This window comes from Meriones unguiculatus, chromosome 1, assembly GCF_030254825.1.
Source record: "Meriones unguiculatus strain TT.TT164.6M chromosome 1, Bangor_MerUng_6.1, whole genome shotgun sequence".
Taxonomy (NCBI): domain Eukaryota; kingdom Metazoa; phylum Chordata; class Mammalia; order Rodentia; family Muridae; genus Meriones; species Meriones unguiculatus.
The window spans coordinates 160113305-160127516 of record NC_083349.1 but is presented as its reverse complement, the minus strand read 5'-3'; the positions used below and the strand labels follow the sequence as shown (position 1 = coordinate 160127516).

Sequence of the window (14212 nt, the reverse complement as noted above, 5' to 3'; positions counted from 1 at the left end):
AATAGAAGGACCCACAGCAGACAGGAGCTCCACAAGGAGACCAACAGAGCCAATAAATCTGCGTCTGTGGGGTCCTGCGGAGACTGATGCACCAACCAAGGACCATGTATGAAGAAGACCTAGATCCCCCTGCTCAAATGTAGCCCATAGGCAGCTCAGTCTCCATGTGGGTTCCCTAGTAAGGGGAGCAGGAGCTGTCTCTGACATAGACTCTGTTACCTGCCCTTGGATCACTTCCCCCTGGGGGCGGGGGCATTGCCAGGCCACAGAGGAAGACAATGTAAATACTTCTAATGAGACTTGATAGGCTAAGGTCAGAAGGTAGGAGAGAAGAGCTCCCCCTTTCTGAGAAATAGGGGTGGAGAAGAGGGGAGGAAGAGGGAGGGAGGATGGGACTGGGAGGGGATGTAAAGTGAATAAATTATAAAAAATAAATTTAACTTAAAATAATAATGATAATGATGAGAGCTCAGAGGTTAAGAACACAGGTTGTTCTTCCAAAGGTCCTGAGTTCAATTCTCAGCATCCACATGATGGCTCACAACCATCTATAATGAGATCTCTTCAGTCTGATGTTCTCTTCTGTCATGCAGGCATATATGCAAATAGAGTGCTCATATACATAAATAAATGAATCTTTTAAAAAATCAATAATAGCCAGGCATGATGGTCCATGCCTTTTTTTGGTGTTTTTTTGTTTGTTTGCTTGCTTGCTTATTTTTTTCAAGACAAGGTTTCTCTGAGTAGCCTTGGCTGTCCTGGAGTCACTCTGTAGAGCAGGCTGGAATTGACCTGCCTCTGCCTCCTGAGTGCTGGGCTTACAGGTGCATGCCACCATCCACCATACCTGCTGCAATGGCCCATGCGTTTAGTCCCAGCCAAGGGAGGCCAAGACAGAGGCAGGCAGATCTCTGTGAGTTGCAGGCCAGCCTGGCTACACAGTGAGTTCCGGAACAGCCAAGGCTACACTGAGAAACTCTGTCTTGAAAAGGGAAAGAAATAGCCACTATAATAATAATAATATCTAAAAAAGAAATGACTCCAAGAACTGGAGCATGCTCATTCAGTAAGAGGTCACAAGCCTGAGGCCTGGGCTCCATCTCCTGAACAAGAAGCAGAAACAGGAGAATCCCCGGCCTCTACATACAGAGGATATAGCCTGAGTGGCAAGTTCCAGGCCAAGGAGAGACCCTGTCTGAGAGAAGGCGGACACCAAGGAGAGACCCTGTCTGAGAGAAGGCGGACAGCTTTCCTAAGGATGGCTCCTGAGGTTGTCCTCTAGCCTACTCACATACACACCCACACGTAAATCGATAGATAAAAGACAAAACTAGATCTGAGCCGGCCGCGGTGGCATGCACCCGTAAGCCCAACACGCGTCTTTGAAATTCAGATCATCCCTCCCATACCTGAGTTCCAGGCAAGTCTGAGCAATATGGGACCCTGTCTGAAAAAAACAACAAAACACAGAACAAAACAACAAAAATATCAATAAATCGTGTGTTAGTGTTATGCCCAAGACACTTTTTATGTAAAAATATTCCAAGATTAAAAAAAAAAAAAGAATCAGAAGTTCGAAGCATCTGTTTCCACACATGACTTATGGTGGTGGTGGTGATGGTGGTGATGCTGGTGGTGGTGGTGATGGTGGTGATGCTGGTGGTGGTGGTGATGGTGGTGGTGATGGTGATGGTGGTGGTGATGGTGATGGTGGTGGTGATGGTGGTGATGGTGGTGGTGATGCTGGTGGTGGTGGTGTGGTGATGGTGGTGGTGGTGGTGTGGTGATGGTGGTGGTGGTGGTGTGGTGATGGTGGTGGTGGTGGTGGTGGTGGTGGTGGTGGTGGTGATGGTGGTGGTGTTTTGTTTTTGAGGTCTCATGTAACCCACTCTACCCCAGATTCACTACATAGCAAGGATAACCTTGAACTGCTGACCCTGCTTCCCTCTACCAGGTGCTGGGATGGCAGGCAGGCGCCTCCACACCAGTTTTGTTCCCTGAGGATGTAACCCGGGGCTTTGAGCACGCTAGGCAAGCCCTCGGCTAGCCAAGGAGCCCTCACCAGAGCCCCGCTCATTTTCAGACAGTTTTAGGCGGCTGGGAGACGCTTCAAACTTTATCACATCCTCCAGGATGACCTTGAACTATCCCCACTTCTGTGTGCTGGGACTATAGATCTGCACCAGCACACAATTCGCTAAAACTTTTTAAGATTTATTCAGTTTCCTGTGCCCCATGTTTGCCCTCAGACCCCCTTGGAACTGGAGCTGCAGGCATTTGTGGGCTGGGTGTTGAACCTGGGTCCTCAAGAGCAACTAGGGCTCTTAACCACTGAGCCATCTCTCTAGCTCACAAAATTGTTATGAGGTGGAAAAATCCACATATATATATTTGGGTAAAATTTACATATCATTAAATTTACCATTTCATTTCTTTTTCTTTTTTCTTTTTCTTTCTTTTTTTTTTTTTTTTTTTTTGGGTGCTGAGAGTGGCCCACGGGGCTTCACACAAGCTAACTCTGGGCTCTGCCCCAAGCCCCGGTTCCATTACCTTCCCCATTTTGAAGTACCTAGTTCAGGGGCAGTTAGCTCATTCACTGTTGTGTAATCACCTCCGAAAGTATTCATCTTGCAAAACCGAAACTCTGTGCCCACAGAACACTAGCCCCATACCCTAGCCCCAGCCTCGGAGGCCGAGGCACCTAAGGACCTCCACTGAATGTAGTAATGGGTGCCCGTGTGTGTGTGTGTGTGTGTGTGTGTGTGTGTGTGTGTGTATGTGTGCAGGTGTGCCTTAGAGGTTGACCCAGGTGTTTGCACAGGTGTTTCTTTCATCCACTTCGCTGCCTTGTGTCTTGAGACCTGGTCTCCCACAGAGCCAGAAGCTCCCTCTTCCTCTCAACTGGATTAGCAAACAGCCACAGGAAGCTGCTCCTTCCGCCCAGCGTCTGGCACTCGGGGTGCAGGCCCGTGCTTTTCACCTGGATTATTGATTGATTGATTGATTGATTAACTGATTGAGACAGAGTCTCTCTGTAATTCTGGCTGTCCTAGAGCTCAAGCTGGCCTCAAACTCACAGAGATCCAACTGCCCCTGCCCTCCAAGTGCTGGGACTAAAGGCTAACGTGTCTGCTCCGCCTGAATTTAATGCGGCGTTGGAGATTTGCACTTGAGTCCTCCTGCTTGCACAGCAGCACTGAACCTCTTCTTGGCCCTTGTGCAGTTGCTGGTGTCTCTTAAAGATTCTTTCCTATGGGTGTGTGTGTGTGTCTTTGTATTTCTCTGCTGTGCAGGTAGGTCTCTGAGGAGGTCCGAAGAGGGCACTGGATTCCTTGGAGCTGGAATTACAAGTGTTTGTAAATCACCCAACATGGGAACTGAGATTTGAACCCCAGACCTCATGATTGAACAGAAATGCTCCTAACTGCTGAGCCATCTTTCCAGCCCTCTTTGTTCTGCTTTGTTGTTTTACACTGTATTAGTTTTGTTTTTGTTTTTTTTTCTGAAACAGGGTCTCACTGTGTAACCCCAGTGTAACCCAGGCTTGCCTTGAACTCAGAGCTCTGCCTGCCTGTGTTTCCTAGCTGAGATTAAATACAGGTGTGCTACCGAGGCTGGCAAACCACCTGATACCCCTAGCCCGGGTTGGCTTCAACTCACTTGGCAGCTGAGGCTGATCTTCAGCCTCTGTGGTACCTCCACCTCAGAGGGCTGGGATGAAGGCAGCACCCGAACCTGCTTTTACCCAGTGCTGGGGGCTGAGCCCACGGCTCCTGGCCTCCCTGTGTGCTAGGCAAGCACCCTGCGGTTCTCCGAGTCCTGGCCCCGCACTGCTATTTTTGTTAGGGCACCTGCACTGTCTCCAGTCCTGCCTCGACATTCTGCCGGCTCAGCAGCGCCTGCCCGTCTGTCTCTCCAGTAACCAGCGCTTCACTTTCTAGGTCTTTTGAGGTGTGTGCCTCTTTTTGGACAGAAGCTCTGGCCGTGGCCGTGATGGGAGGTGGGTGGCACTTTTGGCCAGGGGCATTTATGTCAGTTGGGGCCTCTTGCTCAATCCTAGTAGTTACCTCCCGCCCCTCCCCTGCTGATAAGAACAGGCTATCTTTAGCCCCAGGGTTTAGAAAGATCTGGTAGGAGCCTGCCAAGGTCACTGGCACAGGCTGCACAGCTGGAAACTGAACCCTGGGCCCCACCCCCAGGGCCTTAACTCAGGTCACCTGTGTGCTGGGCAAGCATTCTCCCACTGACCCGAGGCCTGGGCTCCCTTCCTTTCAAACCCTGCACTGTTATGCAATTTACTGAGTGAGGCCCAAAGAGGGTGGGTTGGCCTGACAGAGTCACACAGCTGCCAGGTGGAGATGGAGCAGTTTCTACTGTGAGAGCTCAGGGGCCCAGCTCACATCCGGACAATCAGACTGCCCACTGCCCTCCCATCACTACTTTTTCTTTCTCTTTTGGCTTGATTGCTTCAGGTTTTGAAAAGATTCTCTTTCTTATTAGTTCAGGGTGCATGGGCGAGTGCAGGCCAGAGACCAGCTTATGGGGTCAGGGCATGTGTCTCTGGTACAGATATTTAAGGCCAGGGTTCACTTTGTAGTTCAGGCAGGTCTGGAACTCATTCTGAAGGAGGGGCTGGACTCCCATGAATGGCAATCCCTTTCCCTTAGCCTCTGAGTCCTGAGGTTACAGGGAGGAACCACCATGCCCAACTTAGGGGTTTGTTGCTCTTGCTGTTGGGACAGGGCTTCAGCCTGCTGCCCAGTGGGGCCCGGACTTCACCCAAATCCTCTTGTTCCCATCACCTGAGTACTGGGATACATCCCAGACTCCGACTTAAACATTTTATTCGTTGATTTGTCTGTTTGAGACAAGGTCTCTATATAATCCTGGCTGACCTGGAGCTCTATTTGTAGATGAGGCAGGCCTCAAACTCACTGCCCGCCTCTGCCTCCCGGGTGCTGGGATTGGAAGTGCACACTAGCCACACCAGGCCCCTATTTAACATCTGAAAAACACAGCAGCAGGAGTCATGAGCTCCAGGAAAGCCAGGCCTACACAGTAAGCCTCACCAGCCCACTCGCCATCCCATAAACCCCCCAAAAGAAAAACTACTAAATCTCGATTTTATGTATAGTTGGATAGATTTCTAAAATAAACTTAAAACAAAACAAAAACCTCAAGCAAAAATAAATAATAGGCGATCCACTGCTTCGCCCCTAACGCCCTGCCCGCAATCAACGGCGTCTAGCCGTCTCCAGGGCCTCATAGCTTTCAAACCTAAGCATGTGCAACAGATCTTCAGGAAGAGGGCTCTCCCTGGGTAGAAGAAGTTACGCATGCGTACCAGATGTGGCGCGGATTGGCCACTCCTGACACGCCCTCCCTACTCTGATTGGTCATCAGACATGAGTGACAGAAGAAATTTAGCACAGGTTCTACACAAAATGGCCGCTCATTCCGACACGCCCCCCTCCCCTCCCTGATTGAGTCCCGCATAAGACGGACGTAGGGACGATCCAATGAGAGTGAGGCTCTCCGGGAAGGGGGCGGGAACCGCGAAGAGACAAATTTGCGCGGGTTCGGACGCGGGACGGTCAGCCATGGAGGCTTTCCGTGATATGGAGGACGTGAGCTTCTGGCTGCTGAACCTGCTGGGTGCCAACCGCGCCGAGACGCAGCAGCGGAAAGTGCTCGGGCGCCACGAGCAGATGGTGGAGCGGCTGCTGGAGACGCAGGACGGCGCCGACCAGCAGCTTCGCGGTGAGGGCGGGGCCCCTGCGCGCCAGCCCCGGGGGACTTCTCGGTGGGAGCTGGGCACCCCGTGGGCCTCCGTTTCCCCATCTGACTATGGCTGTCGCCCAGAGGCGTAGAGATGAGTGTCAGAGCTCACGATGCCTGCCTCTCCGTGAACGGAGTGACTCCATCTTAGAAGGCGGAGGCAGGCCTGGTCTACAGAGCGAGTTCCAGGACGGCCAGGGCTACACAGGACCCCCGTCTCCAATAAATAAATACGTAAAGTTAAAACGTGATGTGAAGGGCTAGAGAGAGGTGGTTCAGCACCAAAGAACACATACAGTTCTGGTCTGTATAGCAAATTCCAGGCCACGCAGGGCTACACACAAGTCCCAACGGCTGGAACACAGGGGAACCCAAAGTGTATGTAGGACACTTACAAACAACAGCCGAAGTTCAAGAGAGCTGGAGAGATGCTGGCCAGATCCCTGCTCGCAAGGAACTACCAGGAACAGAAGCATAAACGAAGCGTTTAGCCAGTGCCAGAGAAAACAGCTGAGCGGAGAGGGCCAAGTGCCTGAGTGCTTTGAGAGTTTGGGTGAGCTTTTGGTGGGGCTGGAGACCCAGCAGTTAGAGAACTGTGTTCTTCCAGAAAACCCGAGTTCGTTTCCCAGCGCCCACGCCAGGCAGTTCACAACCACCTGGAACTTGTGGTGTCCTTGGGCACCAGGCACACACGTATAGTTTAGAAATAATAAAATGCCGGGTGCAGTGGCGCACACCTGTAATCCCAGCACTCAGGGAGGCAGAGACAGGCAGATCTCTGAGTTCAAGGCCACCCTGGTCTATAGAACAAGTTCCAGGACCGCCAAGGCTACACAGAGAAACCCTGTCTCAACAAACAAAAGAAAAAAAGGAGTAATATAACAAAAATTCAACTAAAGTGAGCTTTTGAACACCAAAGCAACAGAGGGGCAATGGCTGTGGTTCAGTTGGTGGTCGGTCCATTTGCCTGGCATGCATGGAGCCCTGGGTTTCATGCCCAGACTTGCACTAAACAGGCATGGCATGGCAGTATGGGCCTATGAAACCAGTGTTCCAGAGACAGGCAGGAGGGCCAGGAATCTAAGGTCAGAAGGAGTTCAAAGCCAGCCTGATGTACATGAGACCCTGTGTCCAAAGACCAAAATAAAACAAGCTGCTAGGACTCCAGCTCAGAGAGCGCGCGTGTGATTGGGAGGCCTTGGGAGCAGACAGTAATAATGAGGTCAGAGATCTGAGAGCCGGCAAAATGTCTCAGCGGGTGAAGGCGCTCGCCACCAAGCCTGGCAGTTGAAGCTCGATGCCTAGAAGCCAGGCAGTGACGGGAGAGCAGGCTCCTGAAGGTGGTCCCCCAGCCTCCACACACAAACATGCTGTTTCTTATTTGAGTGGGTCATTGGTGGCTTGAACATGTCCTCTTACAATCTGAGAGACTAGAACAAGAGCTCAAGAAATGGCTCAGAGGTGAAGAGCACTGCCTGTTCTTCAATTTCCCAGCAACCACATGGCGCCTCATAGCCTATAACGAGATCTGGTGCCCTCTTCTGATGTGCAGGTGTACATGCAGGCAAAAATAGAGGGTTGGAGAGATGGCTCAGTGGTTAAAAGCACTGCCTGCTCTTCCAAAGGACCTGGGTTCAATTCCCAGCACCCATATGGCATCAAACAACTGCCTGTAATGCCCAATTCCAAGGGATCTGACACCTTAACATTAATGCGCATAAAATAACATTAAATAAGAAATGAATAAATAAATCTTTACAGAAAGAGAGAGAGACTAGAACAGGAGGCTTGCTGAGAATTCAAGGCCAACCTTAGTTATGTGGCGTGTCTGGCCAGAGAAACCTGTGACAGCCTCACCCAGGTCTCCCCCACACACACCCCACACAAGTTTTTTTGTTTTATGATGTAGCTAGGTAGTGGAGTATTTGCCTAGGGAGTGTGAGTCCCTAAATTCAAGCTCAGAACCATAAGCTAATTAAGTAACTCCATGTCCACACATTGTGACCTGTTGTAGAGCAAATTGAGAGGATAAGACAAGGATTTTTTGAGCCCACGAGTTTGTGGTCAACCTGGACATCAGAGTGAGATCCTTGTCCCATCACTCAACACCCCCTCCCCAAAAAGAAGAAACAGTTATGTAAAAGAGGCTGCTGTGGGAGCTAGGAGGCCAGCCTGAGCTACAGGAGGCTCTCCAAAGCATGCCAAGTGCTGGCCTGGCACACAGAGAGTCCTGCCTTCTATCCCCAGCGCCACACTGATGAGCATGGCGGACAACCGGGGGTCACCTCTGTCCCTACAACGAGTGGGTCCCAGGGCTAGAACTCAGTTCATCGGGCTTGTTGGCGTCTCACCTCGTGGTCGCTTGACTTTATGTTTGTTTTGGCATAGGGTCTCTGAGGTTAACCCAGGCCAGTGTAGAACTCGGCGTCCTCCTGAGGAATGATTACAGGTGCATATCGTTGTCCTCAGTATCTCGCGTGTTCCGACGAAGCAGGAACACTGCCCAGATTCTGGGGGGTCAGATTCAGCGGCTCAGAAGCTGGTGAGGTGGGGAGCACAATTTTGACTAGGCACACAGCACCTCTTCAGGGTCCTGGACCAAGGACAGGATGACGAGCACCTGCTTCTGTCCCGTTGCAGAGACCCTGGCTGTGGAGGAGGAAGTGGCTCGGAGCCTTCTTGAATTGAAGGAGTGCACAAGCCTGGGAGGCACGGAGCTACAGCAGCTGGAAGTCGAGATCCAGAAGGCCAGCAAGGAGGATGCCTGTGTGCAGGCCAGGCTCTGATATCCTTAACTGTGCCAGCAGCCTCCCTCAGAGTACACTTGGATTGGGTGCAGCTCAGTGCTAGAGCCCCTGCCTAGATCCCCCTAGTGACAGATGGGGGTGTGGCTCAGTACTAGGGCCCTGGCCTAACCCCAGGCCTAGTCAGGTCCTGGCTTTCATCTATAACACTGAAGAAAATGCTCGAGTACTTGGTGCTCTGGCCTGGTGGTGTGTGGTAAGATGATCGTCATTAATCCCTCCTGAGCCATGGCCTTAACTGACTTGCACCCAGCTCACCACAGAGCTGCAGGAGCTCAGGGAGATGGAGGCGGACCTCCAGCGGCAGGAGAGAGAAATGGACGAGGACACCACCATCACCATCCCCTCTGCAGTGTGGGTCCTGCAGGCTGTGGCGCTCCGCCCTATGGTGTGCTGGCTTCAGTGCTGTGGTAACTGTCCTCTCTCCTCTCCTAGGTATGTGGCTCAGCTCTATCACCGAATTAGCAAAATAGAGTGGGATTATGAATGCGAGCCAGGGATGATCAAGGGCAGTATCCTTTGAGAGATGGATGTGGGCTGGAGTGGAGTAGCTGGGGAAACAGGCTCATCCTCAGGTGCTGGAAGCAGGCAGCAGCCGCAATGCCCAGCCCAGCCCAGCCCTCTGAAGGAGAGCAAGGGGTGCTCGCTGGAGTGTGAGGCTAGCCTGGTTGACAGAGTGAGCTTAAAACCCTGGCTTAAAACAAAACAAAAGAAAGAGAAGAAATAGTAAACACAAGCTCCAGCAAGGCCACTTCTGGGGCTGTACTCCAAAGAGTGGAAAGTGGGCTCTTAAAGAGATAATGCTATATCAGTCCTTGTATCCAAAACTCAGGGTTTCGACAGGCGAACGGGTAAAGAAAATGCAGTTTTTCTGCGCGCTAGATTAGCATTCAGTTTTTGAGGGGGTCCTTTAGACAGGAGGTAGAGATACGGTAGAATGTTTGCTTAGCATGCGGGTCCCACCCCAACAGTGAGGTGACCTGGAACCCAGTCTTCTCCAGACTGGCCTCAGGGCCTTGGTGAACCGCCCCCTCTGTCTCTCCAGTGCTGGAACTGTAGGTGTGTGCCGTCACACCCAGCAAAAGCATTTTTAATTAAAAAGAAATTAGGGAGCTGGCCGGGTGGATCAGTGAGTAGGGACACATGCCACGGAGCCTGATGACCTGAATTCAATCCCTGGACCCGCTGCTGGGAGGAGAACACCAGTTGTCCTCTGGGCGCCTCCGGCGCTCTGTGGTGTGCCTGCACCCACACACCCACACACCCACAGAAATAGGTGAGTGTAGGAGGAAGTGAGCCTGGTGTGACCCCAGCCCTTGGGAAGCTGAGGTAGGAGGAAGCAGCACAGTTCGAGGTTAGTGGCTGGACCAGGAGCGTCACCTCAAAACCACGGAATCTGGACAAAAAGGCTGCTTTCCCGGGAGCACTGCATACACTTTCCTTTCATTGCACCCTCAGTCCACCACGGCCCCACCGTGGCCCAGCCTATCCACCTGGACAGTGCGCAGCTGTCCCAGAAGTTCATCAGCGACTACCTCTGGAGCCTCGTGGACACCACGTGGTAGCCAGGCTTGACCCCACGCCTTGCACAGAATTGGGGTTGAGGGAGCCCAGCAGGGATCACTCTAAAATTAAATATCTGTCTGTAAATTAGTTCATTGATTTATCTACTTGCTTTGAGACAGTGTCTCATGAAGCCCAGGCTGGCCTGGAACTTTATCTATTTAAAAGAAATTATTTTGACTTGATGAATGTTTTGCCTATGTGTCTGTCTATTAGCCATGTGTTCTGTTGGAGGTCAGAAGAAGGTATCATCCCCTGAGACTGAGTTATGGGTGGTTGTGAGCTGCCATGTGGGTGCTGGGAATCAAACCTGGGCTCTCTGCAAGCACAGCCAGTGAGTGCCCTTAACCTCTGAGCCAGCTCTCCAGCCCCGTTGTTACAGTTTTGGTTTGGTTTGTTGTTGGTTTTTTTTTTTTTTTTTTAATTTTTTTAAAGTTTATTATATATACAATATACAATGTTGTGCCTGCATGTGTGCCTGCATGCCAGAAGAGGGCACCAGATCTCATTCTAGATGGTTCTGAGCAGCCAGAGGTCCTCTGAGCCATCTCTCCAGCCCCTGATTACAGCTTTTAAATGTTGTGTGTGCAGCACGGTGCTGTGTGAAGTCCAAGAACAACTTGCTGGAGTTGGTTCTTTGCTTGCTTGGTGGGCATGTGTGTGAGTATGCTTGGTGCCTGAGGAGGCCAGAGTTGTGGACTCCTCTGGAGCTGCCACGTGGGTGCTGGAAACTGTGGTCGTCTGCCGAAGCAGCAACTCTCCAGCCCCTCTTGGGGGCAAGGACTTGCCATCTCCCCGTACCCGGTGCTGAGTTTGCATGCAGATGCCACACTGGCCATTTACCCAAGCTTTAGGGTCCAACCTTATAACACTTAAGTTATAAGCGCTTGCTGGCAGCCATCTCAGTCCACCCCTCCCTGTTCTGACGCCAAGCCGCTCAGTGGAAGACTCTCTGCTGTGCTCAGCCACATACAGAGCCAGGTCACCCCATCTCACCTGGTGACAGTCGGGTGTCTTCGCTTTTGGCGACACCATAGGACCCCCAGCGCCATCCCCGAGCCCCTCTCACTGAATTCCCTGGGGGGAGGCTGCAGTCTGGAGGACTGGCTTCAGTCCACGTTGCTGGCTGAGTCACTGCTGTGGATACGGGAGGCAGGGTGCAGGATGGAGAATGCACCCGGCCCAGGCTTTCTCCTGGTTGAGCATGCTGACCTGCAGGCCCTGCCTCAGGGAGAAAGCAGCCATGGGGTTCCAGGCTGCCAAATAGGCAGGCTAGCGCACTAGGGAGATGGCTCGTGGTTAAAGGTGCTTGCCTTCAAGTCTGGTGGCCTGAATTCAAAACTGGGGCCCATATTTGCCCCTCAACAGTTAGCTGTTTTTCTAGGGAACCTGGGTTCGATTCCCAGCCCCCACAGGATGGCTCAAGAATGTCTATAACGCCACTTCAGGGTGCTGGATGACCTCTTCAGGCACTAGACACACACCTAGTGCACAGATATAATACAAGCAAAACACTCATAAGGTACACAAGTCTTTTTTTTTTTTTTAGACCTAAGAACCACAAGTGAGGCTTGGCCCTGGCCCCTGTGGAAAGGAACTGCTTTGCTTTGTGTTGGAAGACAAGTGCCCGCCTGCTCGAACCCCTAACCTCTGGGAGCAGGAGGGATCTGTGCAAGTGCCCGCCTGCTCGAACCCCTAACCTCTGGGAGCAGGGAGATCTGTGTCCATCTCGTTGCCCTCACTGCAGGGGCACCAGGGGCTGGCTCCAGGGGTCAGTGAGTGAGGAGTGTGGCCCAGGGCCCTGGAGAGGCCCAGCTCTGCATGCCTAGGCTCTGAGTCACTGCCCAGCACTGGCTGGCTGCCCAGGACATCCTAGGGCCAGGCCACAGCCTCCTGCCCAAACTCCTACCCACAGCCTGGCTTGGTCCTAACAACCAGCCAGCCCAGGGGCCAGCAACTCTCGTTTTCAAGACCAGAAAGAGGAGCAACATTGAAGTTGCTGCAGATGGAGTCTAGCAGAATGGCCTTTGCCTCAGTGCCATCCTGTGTCCAATTTACAGATGAGAGAAACAGAGGCACAGTTCCACCTGGCCATTTCCCTCAAGGTTCAAGACGTTAATTATATGAAGTCCAGCTGTTGAACCATTCGCCAGGCTCCACTGCCAGCTAACGGGCCGTGGCACCTCCAGCTAACCATGGAGAGAGCACCCACCGGGTAGCCAGCCCCTTCAGTCTTTCTACCCTTCCTGTGCGCCTGGGCTCAGCTGTAGTCAGCTGTTTCCACTAGGCAGGCTCACTAAGTAGGAAGCTAGATTTGAACCCAGGGCGGCCAAATTTGAAGAACCTGTCTCAGGATTCAAGCGCTGGGCTGGTGGGGCACAGGATTAGTTGTGGGTTACGGACATGACTGGGACTGAACCTCCACCTGTGACCTGCTCTGTTGTTGGGGCTAGTCTATTATCTTGGTCTTGGCACCTAGTGGAGCCTTTTTACCGTGTGTTGGGAGAGGTGCAGGCCACAGGGTGCATGCATGCGTGTGAAGGTAAGGGGTCAGGTCTCACCTTTAAGGATTCCAGGGACCATACTCAGATCACCAGGCTTGTGTGGTAAGTGCTCACCGCCCTTATGCTATTGCTTTTGGGGTGCTAGATGGCCTTCATATATGCTAGCCGCACACCATGCCACTGGCCGCAACCTCGCCCAGTCCCCGCTGCCTGAAAGGCCCGCCCGGTGATTCTGCAGCAATGAGACTTTCTCAGAATACTTTGAAGGGGCAGAGCTAGAAGTCTACCTGGCCGTAGGTTATCTGGGAAATGAAACTAAAGCCAGGTGGGGCCCGGGATTTCTCTCAGGTTTCATACCTGGTAGGTGTCTGAGCTCTTGAGGACTCTCAATCTCCAGCTAGGAATGAGGTCATCAAAGGGGGTAAAAGCTGTGGGAGGCAGCGCTCTAAAAGGCCTCTGGAGGGGGCTGTCCAATGAGCACAGAGGTCAAGGGTGGGAGGGCGGAGGTGAGGGGTGACTCAGCTTAAAGATGTGGAGGCAGCAGCAAGGCTGGGAGGATGCAAAGGACTGCCAGCAGGGCACCTTGATCACGCTGGGCCCGTGGTCCAGCGGGGAGATTTTCCAGACTGCCATGGCCTGTCCCCAGAGAGTGACCGGCCAATTAGGCAGCCAATCTTCCACACCTTCCCCGCGGCAGCCAGGCCAAAGGGAGGGTCAAGACAAGGAGGGAGTCCCTCCTGCAGGGCTGGGAGCCGTTGCCGTAGGAGTATCAGACAAGGCACAGAAGTCTAGGGAAACTTTCCCTGGGAGGGCTCCCAGGGAGTGAAGTGCCTGAGAACCTAATCCCAGAAGACCCGCAGTGGGGAGGAGGACGGTACTGCAGCTGGGGGATGCCCGCAGCAGAGTGCAGCACCCGACCTCCCTCTCCCACCCCCCTCCCCCCACCCCCCGCCTCCATCCTGTGTGCTTGGGCTCACTCAATTTGGGGCTCCAAGCTGGCTCACCACAGACAGCTGTGGTTTGAGATACTATGAGCTGGAAGGGAAGGCAGCCTGGGGAGGCTGGCAGTCAGCGGGGAACAGCAGTTGGTGTCAGAAATCAGCTCTGCCTGCCATTCACCTCGTCCTATACAGAACTGAGGCCACCACCACTTGCCCACCCTGGATCGGATAGCTACTGCACATATTGGGGTCCTCATCCAGGTCTTTCATTGTTCCCCATTCTGGGCCCAGAGAACTGCAGGCAGAGAAGACAGGAAGACAGAGGAGGGGAACCCTGTCCCAGGGGCCTCCTGTTCTTATAGGGCAGGCACTCTAGCACTGGGTTAAACAGCAGCCCTTCAGTGCATGTTGGTGAGTTAGCTGCTTGCTTTTGAAAGACTCACGGACCCCAGGCTGAGCTCTCATCCACTATGTAGTGGAGGATGATCTCGAACTCCTGAACTGCTCACCGTCGCAGTGGCAGGATGACAGTATGGGTGAGTATTCTTGGCTTTGCATGGACTTGAACACAAAGCAAAAAACCTGAAGCCAGGCATCAGAAAGTCCATCATGAAGCAGGGCG

General features: G+C 52.6%; 1 protein-coding gene across 1 annotated transcript; it reads left to right on the top strand.

Moving 5' to 3' along the window:
- Positions 1-5561: 5561 nt before the first annotated feature.
- On the top strand, positions 5562-10235 carry Spc24 (SPC24 component of NDC80 kinetochore complex). The gene is made up of 5 exons (XM_021643836.2): positions 5562-5760; positions 8419-8563; positions 8832-8936; positions 9018-9094; positions 10041-10235. The coding sequence occupies exons 1-5, from the start codon at positions 5601-5603 to the stop codon at positions 10145-10147; spliced, it is 594 nt and encodes a 197-aa protein (XP_021499511.1). The 5' UTR covers positions 5562-5600; the 3' UTR covers positions 10148-10235.
- Positions 10236-14212: the final 3977 nt, after the last annotated feature.

Coding starts and splice junctions, on each gene's coding strand:
- Spc24 (XM_021643836.2), top strand. CDS start 5,601: ATGGAGGCTTTCCGTGATATGGAGGACGTGAGCTTCTGGCTGCTGAAC. Junction 8,937..9,017: donor ATCACCATCCCCTCTGCAGT/GTGGGTCCTGCA, acceptor CTCCTCTCCTAG/GTATGTGGCTCAGCTCTATC. Junction 9,095..10,040: donor GCCAGGGATGATCAAGGGCA/GTATCCTTTGAG, acceptor TTGCACCCTCAG/TCCACCACGGCCCCACCGTG.